Below are 13,589 nucleotides of genomic sequence, written 5' to 3' on the forward strand. Positions count from 1 at the left end.
TGCTATTGCCAGTGCGGGGCCCCCTAAGCTTTTTAGGGGAAGAGGAATGGGAATTCTTACTGATTGCACCCTGGTCCAATTGCCAAACACCAAGCATGTTGATGTGCATAGTAATTAGCCACCTGCTGTGCTGAGTGCAATGGACAAATGAGCCTTTCCCCATAGGCCATAAGGGGAGTTAGTTTGGGGGAGTCAGCAGAGGAGGGTTTAGGGGAGTTAGTGACCATGGGAGGATCTTTGAAGGGGCTGCAGCTTGGAGAGCCTCTAAAGCAGAAAAAGGGCCAACAAGCCCCTGGAAAGATCACCAGGCCCAATCTCCAGAGCTGGTGCTGAGAAGGAATGAGGGGTGGCTGGTGAGCAGGGTGAGGACAGGAGTAGATTCACCCGGCCCAAAGGGGAGAAAAACAGGAGCTGTAATGCCAGCCCAGACCCTGAACTTGCTTCCTTTGTCACACACCCTCCAACTTTTTTCCCTGTCTTCTGCTTCCCACGCAGTCACTCTTTATTGTGCGGAAAGGGGAGTCCCACTGAGAACTCGGACAGCATAAACTAGTGGTTTTCAAACTGGGGTATGTGAGCTCTCGCCAGGGGGTATACGAGAAAAATCCTGTACTAGGGAACAATGCATTTTCTTTAGTAAGACTTGTACCTATGGATAGATGGGCATATGCAGTAGACTGTTACTTGGAAAGGTGTATGCAACCTAAAATGTTTGAAAATGACTGGCATAAATCAAACTACATTTAATCTGCAGTTACCAGGAGGTCTATAGGGCATGAGAGCGTGGCAGCAGCATTCCTAGTAGCCCACAGATGCTTGGCTGAAACCAGGCAGATCTTTCTGCCATGGACCAAAGTGTGACCCTGTTGAAATCGCGAGGGCGCAGGGAGCTTGTTCAAATGGAACCCCCTGGGGAAGTGCTTTCCTCCTATTCTGCTGCCCAGAGCAGTCCTGCTAGAGACCTTCCTCCTTGCTAATCCTTGGAACTTCCCCTGGAGCTGCAGTTCAGCAAAACCTCCAGCAAGGGGAAGGAAGTTGCTTAGTTGAATTTTAAGTTATTAACTCATTGAACTGGCCCTGACTCCAATTCTGATAGGGCCGGGAGCCATGTCAGCCAATCACCAGTGCTCTGCCCGTGACTTGCATGCTGCTGTTTTACAGGTACAAACAGATCTAGCGACTCCAATCTGGCAAGAGTACTCGGGGCAGATGCCCAGCTCGTGGTATGCAACTGCTCACGGCCTTGGCTGCATGCCTAGTTCTCCCCCCACCCCACCCCCTGCCAAAGTCTTGTTTCAAGCAGGGCCCTGAGGCTACTATACTTCTCGGTCTAGAGCGGGAGTTCTCAATCTTTTTATTTGAGGCCCTCCTCAAGATGCTATAAAAACTCCAGGGCCCAGCAGGGGAGGGGGTGACTTGGGGCTGCAGGCTGGGTGAGCCCTTGGGCATAGGCATAGTTTGACTTCTATTTTGGGGGGCAGGGGTTGGCAGGGCTTGGGCCAGCTCTGCACAGCAGGGTCCAGGAAGGCAGCACCACCTCCATCCCCTGACTCACCTCAGCAGGCCACCTAGCCTGTCTGGGTTGTGTGTGGTGGGGGTTCAGCTCAAAAAGTTTGAAAACTGCTCAGAATGCAGGGAGAGGGTAGCTAGGGGCTGTGTGCAGGCAGGGGGTAGCTAGGGGCTGTGTGCAGGCAGGGGGTAGCTCAGAATGCAGGGAGAGGGTAGCTAGGGGCTGTGTGCAGGCAGGGGGTAGCTAGGGGCTGTGTGCAGGCAGGGGGTAGCTCAGGGTGCAGGGAGGAGGTAGCTAGGGGATGTGGGCGGGATGGGGGGTAGCTCAGGGTGCAGGGAGGAGGTAGCTAGGGGATGTGGGCGGGATGGGGGGTAGCTCAGGGTGCAGGGAGGAGGTAGCTAGGGGATGTGGGCGGGATGGGGGGTAGCTCAGGGTGCAGGGAGGAGGTAGCTAGGGGATGTGGGCGGGATGGGGGGTAGCTCAGGGTGCAGGGAGGAGGTGGCTAGGGGATGTGGGCGGGATGGGGGGTAGCTCAGGGTGCAGGGAGGAGGTAGCTAGGGGATGTGGGCGGGATGGGGGGTAGCTCAGGGTGCAGGGAGGAGGTAGCTAGGGGCTGTGTGCAGGCAGGGGGTAGCTCAGGGTGCAGGGAGGAGGTAGCTAGGGGATGTGGGCGGGATGGGGGGTAGCTCAGGGTGCAGGGAGGAGGTAGCTAGGGGCTGTGTGCAGGCAGGGGGTAGCTCAGGGTGCAGGGAGGAGGTAGCTAGGGGATGTGGGCGGGATGGGGGGTAGCTCAGGGTGCAGGGAGGAGGTAGCTAGGGGATGTGGGCGGGATGGGGGGTAGCTCAGGGTGCAGGGAGGAGGTAGCTAGGGGATGTGGGCGGGATGGGGGGTAGCTCAGGGTGCAGGGAGGAGGTAGCTAGGGGATGTGGGCGGGATGGGGGGTAGCTCAGGGTGCAGGGAGGAGGTAGCTAGGGGATGTGTGCAGGCAGGGGGTAGCTCAGGGTGCAGGGAGGAGGTAGCTAGGGGATGTGGGCGGGATGGGGGGTAGCTCAGGGTGCAGGGAGGGGGTAGCTAGGGGATGTGGGCGGGATGGGGGGTAGCTCAGGGTGCAGGGAGGAGGTAGCTAGGGGATGTGGGCGGGATGGGGGGTAGCTCAGGGTGCAGGGAGGAGGTAGCTAGGGGATGTGGGCGGGATGGGGGGTAGCTCAGGGTGCAGGGAGGAGGTAGCTAGGGGCTGTGTGCAGGCAGGGGGTAGCTCAGGGTGCAGGGAGGAGGTAGCTAGGGGATGTGGGCGGGATGGGGGGTAGCTCAGGGTGCAGGGAGGAGGTAGCTAGGGGATGTGGGCGGGATGGGGGGTAGCTCAGGGTGCAGGGAGGAGGTAGCTAGGGGATGTGGGCGGGATGGGGGGTAGCTCAGGGTGCAGGGAGGAGGTAGCTAGGGGATGTGTGCCTGGAGGGCTCCCCTGTGGTCACTGCTCCCCAAGGGCTCTGCTGGCCACAGAGTGGTGTCCCCCTACCTGGGCAGCTCATAACAGCTGCATGAGCTGAGGAGCAGCCAAAACTGCAAGCACCAACAGCAGATGGGGAAATGCCATGGTTGCCTGCTCCAAGACACCAGCCAGGGCAGCAGCTGCCCACACTGCCCAACTCTGGCTTCCCTCCTCTGACCTGGCCAGGGGCTGGGGTCTTGAGAGCAGGGACAGGAGGAAGAGGGGGGTGTGGAGCTTCCCCTAGGACTGGCCTGCTCTGGCACTGCAATGGGGGGAGGCAACCGGTGCTCGGGGGGTTTGAGGGCTCAGGGATTTCAGCCTCATGGGGTCCTGCAGCCCCCCTGAAAGGGCTTATGGTCCTGCAGGGGGCTGCAGACCCCCAGTGGAGAACTGCTGGTCTAGACTTCATTCCTCTCCAGCAGGGCTGGGGGTCGTGATCTAGGGTCTCTTGGGAGGTGCTGCCTCCCCTGGGAGCTGCCATAGCTCCGAGTGCTTCTGCTCCCTGTCTTGAAGGGCTGCCCTCCTAGCTCCAGGGTGTACTCTGCTGCTGGCACCTCCCAGCCAGCCCCAGCTTCTCCATCCCCTCCCTTCCTGCTGCATCGTGGGAACACAGTGTGCCCTGCTCCCTCCACTGCTCCTGTCAAAGCAAACCATCCACTGTCTTACTCCGGAGGGAATTTGGCGCATAAAAATTACATGCACAATATTTTAAAATTTTGCAAATTTTATTTGTCAATAAATAAATGTGGCTCCAGCATGGAACTGGGGAGCACAGACTGCTGCCTGCATGGAGGTGGGTCATCACCCTGAAGCCCTCACCTCCCCTAGTACAGGGACTTGGCAGTGAGGCTGCACCTAACCCTGACACAGTGAAAGGGCTGGGCCTGCCCCAGAAACACCCTGGGGCCCTGCCCCTCTGTGCCAGGTGCACAAGGTGTGGGTGGGCAAGCTCAGCCCAGCAGGATCCAAGTGTGGAAGGGCTTACGGTAGGGGAGATCCAGATGTGGGGTGAGAGGTTTCTGTGTGGGGCGATCTGCGTGCAGGCAGCTCAGTGGGAGATCTGGATGCACAGGGCTTACTGTGGGGTTCTGGGTGCAGGAACAATGGGACTCTGCAGGGGATCCAGGTGAAGGTGGTTGGGGCTCAGTGGGGGAGTCTGGGTGGCAGGCTTGTCAGAGGGGTCCAGGTGTAGGGGGGGTTAGGGCTTGTCAGGGTGAGGGTTCGATGGGCCTGCTTAACAGGGGAGCCCTAGCTGCTGCTGAAGGGACACTGCATGCCAGGCTCCGGCTTCCCCCTGCGATTCCCCTATTCCCTTTTCTTCTCTCTCTCACTCCCACATGCCCCTGCCCCTGCTCTATTCCACCCCCTTCCTTCCCTACTGTACTGCTTCTTCCCCCCAGCCGGCACTCACTGTTGCACAGAAAACAGGAAGGCTCCCAACACACACAAGGGGAACCCGACTGACACTAGGACCCAGGAGGTGGCGTTCAGCTGCAGATTCAGCAAAGCCTAGAGGCAGCCTCCTTCAGCAGGGCAGCTCTGTGGGAGGGGGCAGTATCATGTAACCCTGTGCCTTGCCTCTGGTTGGGGGGGGGGGCAAATCTCCCCCAAAACTGCACCCATGGTCATCCCTACATCCACCCCCCATTTTCTGCAGGGAAGCACAGGAATTCTGCAGGGCGGTATTGTCTGCGGGCACGCAGTCGTGCAGAATCCCCCCAGGAGGAACTGTCTGAAAGGGAAAGTGCTGAAGTCCCAAGCTGCATTTCTTCCCAGGCCTGAGGCTGCTGCTTCTAGGCACAGTTGCACTTCCACAGCCTCATGACCCCATAAGTGACACTTGTTACGCACCCATCCGGAGTTTTGCTGGATGGGGCTTGAACTGGAATGGATTCCCACCTGGCGCTGCAATAAACACTTACATTTGCAAAACAAAGACTTTATTAGACATTGCTTCCACTCCAAGCCCTTAGATTAGAATACCAGCATGGGCCAGGGCACGAAGGCTCTGCAGCTCCCCAGAGTGACTGCCAGAATGTTTGAGTCCAAATGCTCAGCTCTCCTTTGTGATGCTACTTTTCAGTTCTGTGGCTCTGCTCAGATTCCCAGCTTCCTTCTTCAGGACATTGAGCAGCGTCTGGGAACTCTCCAGGATCTGGGAGGATGGGAAACAAGTTACTTCATTTTATGGAAACTGAACATTTCTCTTAGCCTGAGCTCGATTTTGAACAAGTTGCCAGTCAGTGAGTCTCCAGCACTCAAGAGCCTTTAACTCAAGCCTGGGGGTCTCTTCCTGAGAAATATGCTCTAGCTCAGACCCACATTCCAGGCTCAAGGCAAGAATCACTGGATGAATGTTCTCTGGCTGTGTTACGCAGGAGGTCAGACTAGATGGTCCCAATGGTCCCTTTTGGCCTTAGCATCTAGCAATATTAACAAAGGCAATTTGTTTAAAAACAGTTAAAAATGTAACTGGTGCAAACTGTCATTTATAGATGTTAAGGCCAGAAGTGACCCTGATCATCCAATCTGACTTGCAGCATAACCCAGAGATTCCTGCATCAAACCAGTAACTTGGAGTTGAACTCGAATGTATTTGTTAGACATCCAATCTTAGACTCCAATGGCTACTGAAGTGTTTCATATGAACAGGAACAGCTTCAACAGGAGAAACAGAGCCCCGCTGTTCCTATGTCTCAGGGGCTAGGGCACTCTTCTGGGACATGGGCGATCCAACTTCAAGTCCCTGGTCTGATTCAGGCAGCATGGAGATTTAACCCAGCTCCCCTACAAACCGTGAGCACTCTAACCACAGAGCTAATGGGTGGAGAGCACTTCCTCCTCCTTGGTTTTTCCTGAGAAAGGACTGACTTCTCTTTATTCACAGGCTGACCTAGTTAAAAAAAAAAGTCATGCATAAAAATGTTAAATTTCCATTGTGATGAAATTTCTAAACATTTATTCCTCATTTTAATAATGCACGCTTCTGAGCACAAACAAAACCCTAATCCCACCTGCCCCACCAGCGTAATTGTCTTGATTTCAATATGTAACTGAGATTTGAGGCTGTGTCAGTGACAAAATACTTCCCAGGTCACTGCAAGCTATGTCCCTGTGACTGCTGGACAATTCTGAAAAGCCTGGCCCATGCCCTCCCTAGTCCAAAGTTTAATTTCTGTGCAAACTGATATGACTTGTTATTTCCATTTTGCAAGAGCTCCTTGAATAAGAAACTGCATTTGACTGGCTACAGATTACAAACATCTCTGATCACCACAAGCACCATATCCCTGTAACTGTTAGCCTGAGGGGTCATTACAGGTAGAAAGAAAGCTGTAGGAATAACCTACAATTCTGGCAGCCATGGGTGGATTCATACAAGCCTGGGAACACTCAGAGCTGGCCTTTCTGAGATGGCAGCTTTGAGTTCAGAAGGAAAAGAACGGAGCTATGCCAGCTCCAGAAGGCATGTTCTCCCACAGAAAGTGCAGAGTACCCCTTCCAGCTGTGTACAGCTCCCAGAAAGACCAGACAACAGCTAGCTCAACTACTGCTACCAAGCAGTTCTGATATATTTGGCCATTTTCCTGTTCTCAAATTGCCTGAGAAGCTAGATTTTCTGTAGATCTTTATTACTTATTTGATTTATGGTAGTGCCTAGAACTCCAGCCAAGGGTCACGGCCCTATTGTGCTAGGTGTTCTGCAGACAGTCCATGACCCAGACAGCCCACAACGCACAGGACTGACAGGATGCAACAGGGGCTCACTAGTAGTTGTAATTGTTTTTAAAATAACTTGTGACAAAACATCAGCTGCGTTTGCAGAAAATGGCCTTTTTTGTTGTTTGCTCATACAGAAAATGCTCAGTAGACTTAGGGGTGATGTGGAGCATCAGTTTGCACAGATACGACACTTTTGGCCAAGGTGGGGCATGGCCCAGACTCTCCAGAACCGTCCCAACAGTCACAGGGATGGGGCTTGTAGAGATCTGCCAAGTATTTTGTCACTGACATCCCCAAATGTCAGTTACTTACTGAAATTCAGAGCCAATTACACTGTGTGGATGGGAGTTTTACCAGTGTCTCACCAAAGTGTGTTCTTAAAATAGGAATAACTATTGTAACAGAATCAACATTTCCATTTTCATGCATGAATTTTTCAAGCTTCAGCCTTTGAGGAAGGGGCTGGGAGAGGACAACCAGCTTCAGCCTGAGATTTGACAATGACACAAAAGGAGACAGCAAGGTGAGGAAGCTAAGATAGCAGCAAGTAGCACCAGTCAGTGGAGACCAGAGGAGGAGGCACTGGTGTTCACCAGTGTGAGACTGAGAATATGCTCTAGAGGTCTCGTTAACCAGACAGAGCTCAGGACATGCAAGGCTGGGGCAGAAACACTTTTCATTATGCTCAGGAGTCAAATACCATGCTCAGTTTGCTTTATATATATAGGGCTTAACTGACAGTTGCAGAGAAGCTCAGCCCCCCACCAATGCCAGTGGCTACGGAGAGGGCTGGGATTCCTAGTGGAACCCTCCCATGACCGACTCCACTCATCACCTCTATAAGTGCCTGTTCCTGCTCTAGCAGGTGGAAGGCAGAAGTAGCCCTCCTTTTCCACTCCTGGCTGCTCTCTGCGGGAGGGAAGAAGCAATCTTCCTCCTCTGCCCTCGTTATAAGCCTGCTGTTACTCTACCCCTTTGCCCCTCTCTGGTTTTGGGTGCCCTCTGTGTGAATACCAGTGTCCCAGCTTTCCCATTGGCCCAGATTATTCATATTTCCACCACTCCCCAGAGGGTGAGAAACCTTAGCCATGAAACTAACCAGAACCTAGTAATTTTCATCCTGTTGCCACCTTGGGGAGCTGGAGCAGAGGCACTGGAGTGATCTGTCTGCACACTCCAGCACACAGCCCTGGCATGGGGACTAGTTTAAAGCATATTGGTGAAGAACTCTTTTTAAAATGGAAGCTGAACTTCCGCAGCAGTAGCTGGCACTGTTATTCATTATCAGGGTTATTCTGGTACGGTTGTAGCTAGAGGCCACCGGGAAGGAGGGATAGCTCAGTGGTTTGGGCATTGGCCTGCTAAACCCAGGGTTGTGAGCTCAATCCTTCAGGGGGCCATTTAGGGATCTGGGGCAAAAACTGGGGATTGGTCCTGCTTTGAGCAGGGGGTTGGACTAGATGACCTCCTGAGGTCCCTTCCAACCCTGATATTCTATAAGGGACCCCATTGTGCTAGGCACCAGCTGTAGAGTAAGTGAAGAGCAATAGGGAAAGGGACAGAATGCACAAGTGATGTGAGGCAGCAAATAGCACCTTAGTTCCCCCAGGTTTTTGGTTTGGTTTTGTTGTTCTAAACCTTCAGTTAGTGTTCTGAGGGGAAGGGGGAATAACTAAAAGGGAAAGACAAGGGAGGTGGGGAGGAAGAAGTCACTCCATCATAGTACAGGGAATCCAGTGTGGGACTTTCATGCCATCATCAGCACCCCAGGTGCCTTCTTGAACCTGTCCTGCAGCTGCAGAGGCTTCACTCTCTAGTTGGCTCCTCCCTGCAGTCTCTCTCAAAGGCTACATGGTTGAGGTCAGGGGGAGGCTGCATGGGTACTAGTGACCTGGGGCGGGGGGGGTCTGCAAAGTTCTGGGTCCAGGAGGTGCTGGAGGAGAGCAGTGGCGCAGGCTAAGCTCTATTTTACCTTCCCCTGCCTGACCCCACCACTGCAGAACTATCTGCTTCAACTGTTCTCTGCAGGCACTGCCCCTTGCCCCCAGCCCACACACTTGAAAAGAAAAGGGCCTCACTCACCCCTGTTGAGTAGGGTTTTCAAGTCTTGTCTTTTACAATGTTTGAGTATCTATGACAGCAGCAGAGTGCTGGTAATGGACACACCCAAAGCTTCATTCACATTGGAGTGAAAGCTGCTGGTATGCAGCCCAGCCCGGTGCTCCTCACATCCTTCCAGAATGGGAGACTTCCATTCCCAAAACTCAAACACCTTAGCAGCAGGAAAGGCAGTTCAGGTGACAATTCCCACACAACACACCCAAAGAGCCTTAACTCTGCCTTGAGGTGTTCCTTAGGAAGATCACAGCACCTTACCCCTCCCTAAACTTTTGCCTTGTATGAGACAGCAGCAAGCACACCCTGGAGCCATGAGGCTGTCCTAAGTATAAGGAGGGTTCAAAGTACCATATGAGTAAGAGTCCTTATCCAGAGCTGTGCAGGGCCCAGAGACAATCGCAGATTTTGCTAGGAATGGATAAGGCACTCTGAGCCATGCACAGAATGCCAGTGGGAGAAGGTGGTAGACAGGGATGAGAGAGAAACGCCTGCACAACACCCTGTACCCTAGGGGACTGTGCACTGGGGTTAGAGCCAGGAGCCTACATGTTCAATTCTCCTCTTCCACGGCATGCTGTTGCTATTTCTGTTCCCTTCAAAACCCTTATTATTGGCCAAGGCCCCATATCTCTTCCCTGAGGTAGACAGAGAGGTTACTTAACAGTAACTGTTGATCTTCAAGAGTTGCCCCTGTGCATTCACACTCATGGGATGGCACTCCCAGATGCAAGCTATGGAACCCTCCTCTAACTGGTATATAACGAAGAGGACAGGTCACCTGGGCACAGGTCTGGACTGTTCAATAAGCAGGGCACATGCAAACAATATGTGTTTTAATACGGCGAAATGTAAATGTACATAACTAGGAACAAAGCATGTCGGCCACACTTACAAGATAGGGAACTCTATCCTGGGAAGCAGTGACTCTGAAAAAGATTTGGGGGTTGTGGTGGATAATCAGCTGAACATCCTAGTGCGATGCAGTGGCCAAAAGGACTAATGCGATCCCTGGATGCGTGAAGGGGGGAATCTCAAGTAGGAGCAGAGAGGTTATTTTACCCTGTATTTGGCACAGGTGCGACTGCTGCTGGAATCCTGTGTCCAGTTCTGGTGTCCACAATTCAAGAAGGATGTTGATAAATTGGAGAGGGTTCAGAGAAGAGCCATGAGATGATTAAAGGATTGGAAAACCTGCCTTAGAGTGATGAACGCAAGGGGTTGAATCTATTTAGCTTAAGAAAGAGGAAGTTAAGGAGTGACTTGATTACAGCTTTTAAGTACCTACACAAGGAACAAATAATCGATGACAGGCTCTTCAGTCTAGCAGAGAAAGGTTTAACATGATCCAATACCTGGAGGTTGAAAACTAGACAAATTCAGACTGGAAATAAAGTGTAATTTTTTTACAGTGAGTAATTAACCACCAGATCAACTTAACAAGGGTTGTGGTGGATTCTCCATCACTAAAAAATTTTAAATCAAGACAATGTTTTTCTAAAAGCTCTGCTGTAAGGATGATTGTGTGGCAGTTCTCTGTCCTGTGTTATACAGGAGGTCAAAGTAGATGACCACAATGATCTCTTCTGGCCTTGGAATCTATGAAAGGTCCTCTGTCAGCCTGCTAAATTGTTCTAATGGTTAACAACCCTCACTGTAAAAAGGTATGCCATATTCCCAGTCTGATGTGAGCTGCTGAAGCTAAACAAATTCAGACTGGTCAGGCAGTCCACATGTGGTATGTTGTGCTGAATCTTGGTTACACCACATGGAAGGGTATCAGATATTCCAGACTCAGCACCTGAGCCCCAAGCTGAGGTCAGTTCTGATACCATGGCTGGAATTGACAGCTTAGCCCCGCTTGCTGTAAGTTTCAGTGCAGAGGAAGGTTGTTCCCAGTGGTGCACAGAACTCTGGCCATCCAGAGGTTCAACAGCCATGAGAGCCTCTCCCATGAGGTGTGCCAGAGCCAGCAGTCCTGGTGGGGAGGTAAAAGCCTTATGGGTGGCACACCGGGCCAGAGAATGAGTTTTACAGGACAGAAAAGAAATTAAGCACTGGACACAGGCATCCAACTTGGGAGATCCGTGGGCACAATGCACATCTGTTATAACACTGCACAGAGTTGCTAGCTCCTTTAAGGGGAGTCTGAACCCAGGCTACCCAGGAGGAGCTAGTTTAAAGGGAAAAAGACAGTTAATTGAATAAAGAACACCGGTGCCTCATAAACAATCACTGGAACTCAGCTGCAGAAAGGTGCTGACAGAAAGAGAAACTCTCATAAGCAGAGGTGTGCTAGGGTCCACAGGAGGGCTGGGCAACCCCTGAGGCCCAGGGCAGAGATTGGATTTCAGGTTTATTTGTATTTAATAAAGTAGAACTGCAGCAGAGGAATTTCATCTCACACTCTCTTGGACTTTGTAGAGTTCTTAAGGGCCCTGAGAAAAGAGCAACTGAGGCAGGGAGTGCCTGCAGTGCCAACCCTAAGTCAGGAGGGGGTGCTACATGGTAGGTATGCCCTGCAACAAACACCTTTTGGGAGTCCAGCCCAGATGTAGTCCTAGTGATGGGGCAAGCCTGGAGGCTTGAACATTAAAAAGTTGGGGAAATATCTCTTTTCCGAGACACTATAAAACCATACTATTTACCTAAGATCCAAACTAAAGTTATATGGACGTACACTTTTGGCAAACTAAGCCTAATGGGGTTAGGAAAGCAACAACCATGGCAGAGGGTTGCTTCTACTCTCTGTGTTGGTGATGATAGAGTGGAAGCAGTGAGGGATGACTTCCCTGGGAGGTGGGTGCACAGGAGCCCAAGGGATACAGCTTTCAGGAGGGTTCCACCTGCTCATCACTAGCGAATAGTGGGAACACATGAGGCTCTCAAAGAAAGAAATCTGAGGTTGCACTAGGGCACTTCAGGTGGAGCTGGAAACATAACCCCAATCTCAAACCCCCAATTCTCACCCAATCTGCCTTTTGAAATGAATATGCCAAGCCTGCTTATCCTGTCTGTCACTGTTATTCTAACCAACAGGCCACACTGCCCTGCCAGAACCAGGAGGAGAGCCCAGGAATCCCCATTCCCAGTGTTCTAATGCTGACCAGCAAGCCACCCGCAACACAGTCAAGTGGCAGAGGGCAGTGGTATAGGTCTGAAGGTCCCATGTTCAAACTGTGCAGTGCCTGGTTTTTGCAAGTTTGAGTATTGTTTTTCTGGCAGCAGTAACCCTCTTTTGGGAGAGCTGTGGAGAAGCCTTAGCTGGAGCATTTCCCAAGGTGGGAAGTGCCATACCCAAGAGGAAGGCCATGATGTGTGACAGTAAACTTAACTCACATTCGCAGAGCTGTTTGTAGGCCACAGCAGGATTTTGGCTGAGGAATGACTTGAACCTAGTTTAGCCCCAGCACAAAGCCCTGCTTTCCCCTGGCTCTCGATTGCAGTTTAGGGCTTGATCTAGACATGAGGCCTTACTAAGGGCAGACAGAGGCCCTGCCTCTGTGCTTTTGCAGTAACACACAAGCCCCCACAGTGTAAGGGGCTGCCTTGGAGAAATCCAATCCCCCTGCCTCCAGAGGCCAGATACCTTTGTGTAGGCAGCCTCGGTCTCAGCAATGGTTTTCTCAAACTCGTTGCGGGTGGCCATCTTGCGAGCCAGGCTCTCGTTGACACGGGCCAGTTTCTCTGTCAGGAGCCGGATGTCGTTTTGCAGCTTGTTCTTCTCCCCCTCCTCCTGCTGGATCTGATGGCTCAGCTCATCCCGCTTGGTGCACAGCTCCTCGATACCTAGGGCAAGGGGGCGAGTCAGGGCCACAGGCAGCTAAGGGCCCATCCCGCGAGCACACGCCGTGGGCGAGGCACGTCCTCCTGGGACACCAGCAGGGCAGGGCAACCCAGACCCTTCACCTTCCTTCTTCCCCACTTCGGGCATGTGCCGTGGGCGAGGCACGTCCTCCTGGGACACCGGCGGGGCGGGGCAACCCAGACCCTTCACCTTCCTTCTTCCCCACATCGTGCACGGGGCCCACCCCGCAAGCACGCGCCGTGGGCTTGGCATCCCCCGGGGCACCATCTGCAGGGCGGGTCGGGGCGGGCAACCCAGGCCCCGATCCCAGCCCCAGCCGCGGCCTGGGGACGCGCCCACCCCAGACTTTGCCGTGAGGCCTGGCCTGGCCCCACCACTCGATGTCCCTTGTAACCGCTGGGTGCCCCCCACGGCCCGGCTCCCCCGCGCCCCGGCCGCGCTCACACTTGACCAGCTCGTTGTTGTAGCTCTGCAGCGCCGCCCCCTGCTGAGTCATCGCGGCCCCGGCCCCGGCCTCCAACGGCCCGCAGCGCCCGCCCCCCTCCCGCGCCCCCGGCCCCGGCCCCGGCCTCGGCCTCCAATGGCCCACAGCGCCCGCCCCGCGTCCCCGCCCCCGGCTTCCAACGGCCCGCAGCGTCCGCCCCCCTCCCGCGCCCCCGGCCCCCGGCCCCGGCCCCGGCCACGGCCTCCAATGGCCCACAGCGCCCGCCCCGCGTCCCCGCCCCCGGCTTCCAACGGCCCGCAGCGCCCGCCCCGCGTCCCCGCCCCCGGCTTCCAACGGCCCGCAGCGTCCGCCCGCGCCCCCGGCCCCGGCCTCCAACGGCCCGCAGCGCCCGCCCCCCCGGCCTCGGCCTCCGCCTCCAACGGCCCGCAGCGCCCGCCCCCCCGGCCTCGGCCTCCAACGGCCCGCAGCGCCCGCCCCCCTCCCGCGCCCCCGGCCTCGG

The 13,589-nt window shown here is 54.0% G+C and overlaps 1 protein-coding gene across 2 annotated transcripts; it reads right to left on the bottom strand.

Moving 5' to 3' along the window:
* Positions 1-4,922: 4,922 nt before the first annotated feature.
* SSNA1 (SS nuclear autoantigen 1) lies at positions 4,923-13,207 on the bottom strand. Of its 2 annotated transcripts, none has more exons than XM_077835838.1 (3): positions 13,090-13,207; positions 12,427-12,626; positions 4,923-5,154 (listed from the first exon to the last, which is right to left on the bottom strand). In XM_077835838.1, the coding sequence occupies exons 1-3, from the start codon at positions 13,139-13,141 to the stop codon at positions 5,053-5,055; spliced, it is 354 nt and encodes a 117-aa protein (XP_077691964.1). In that variant the 5' UTR covers positions 13,142-13,207; the 3' UTR covers positions 4,923-5,052. The 2 variants fall into 2 exon arrangements, with proteins under 2 accessions (XP_077691964.1, XP_077691963.1); XM_077835837.1 differs by lacking the exon at positions 13,090-13,207 and adding an exon at positions 12,747-13,083.
* Positions 13,208-13,589: the final 382 nt, after the last annotated feature.

This window comes from Eretmochelys imbricata, chromosome 16, assembly GCF_965152235.1.
Source record: "Eretmochelys imbricata isolate rEreImb1 chromosome 16, rEreImb1.hap1, whole genome shotgun sequence".
Classification (NCBI taxonomy): Eukaryota; Metazoa; Chordata; order Testudines; family Cheloniidae; genus Eretmochelys; species Eretmochelys imbricata.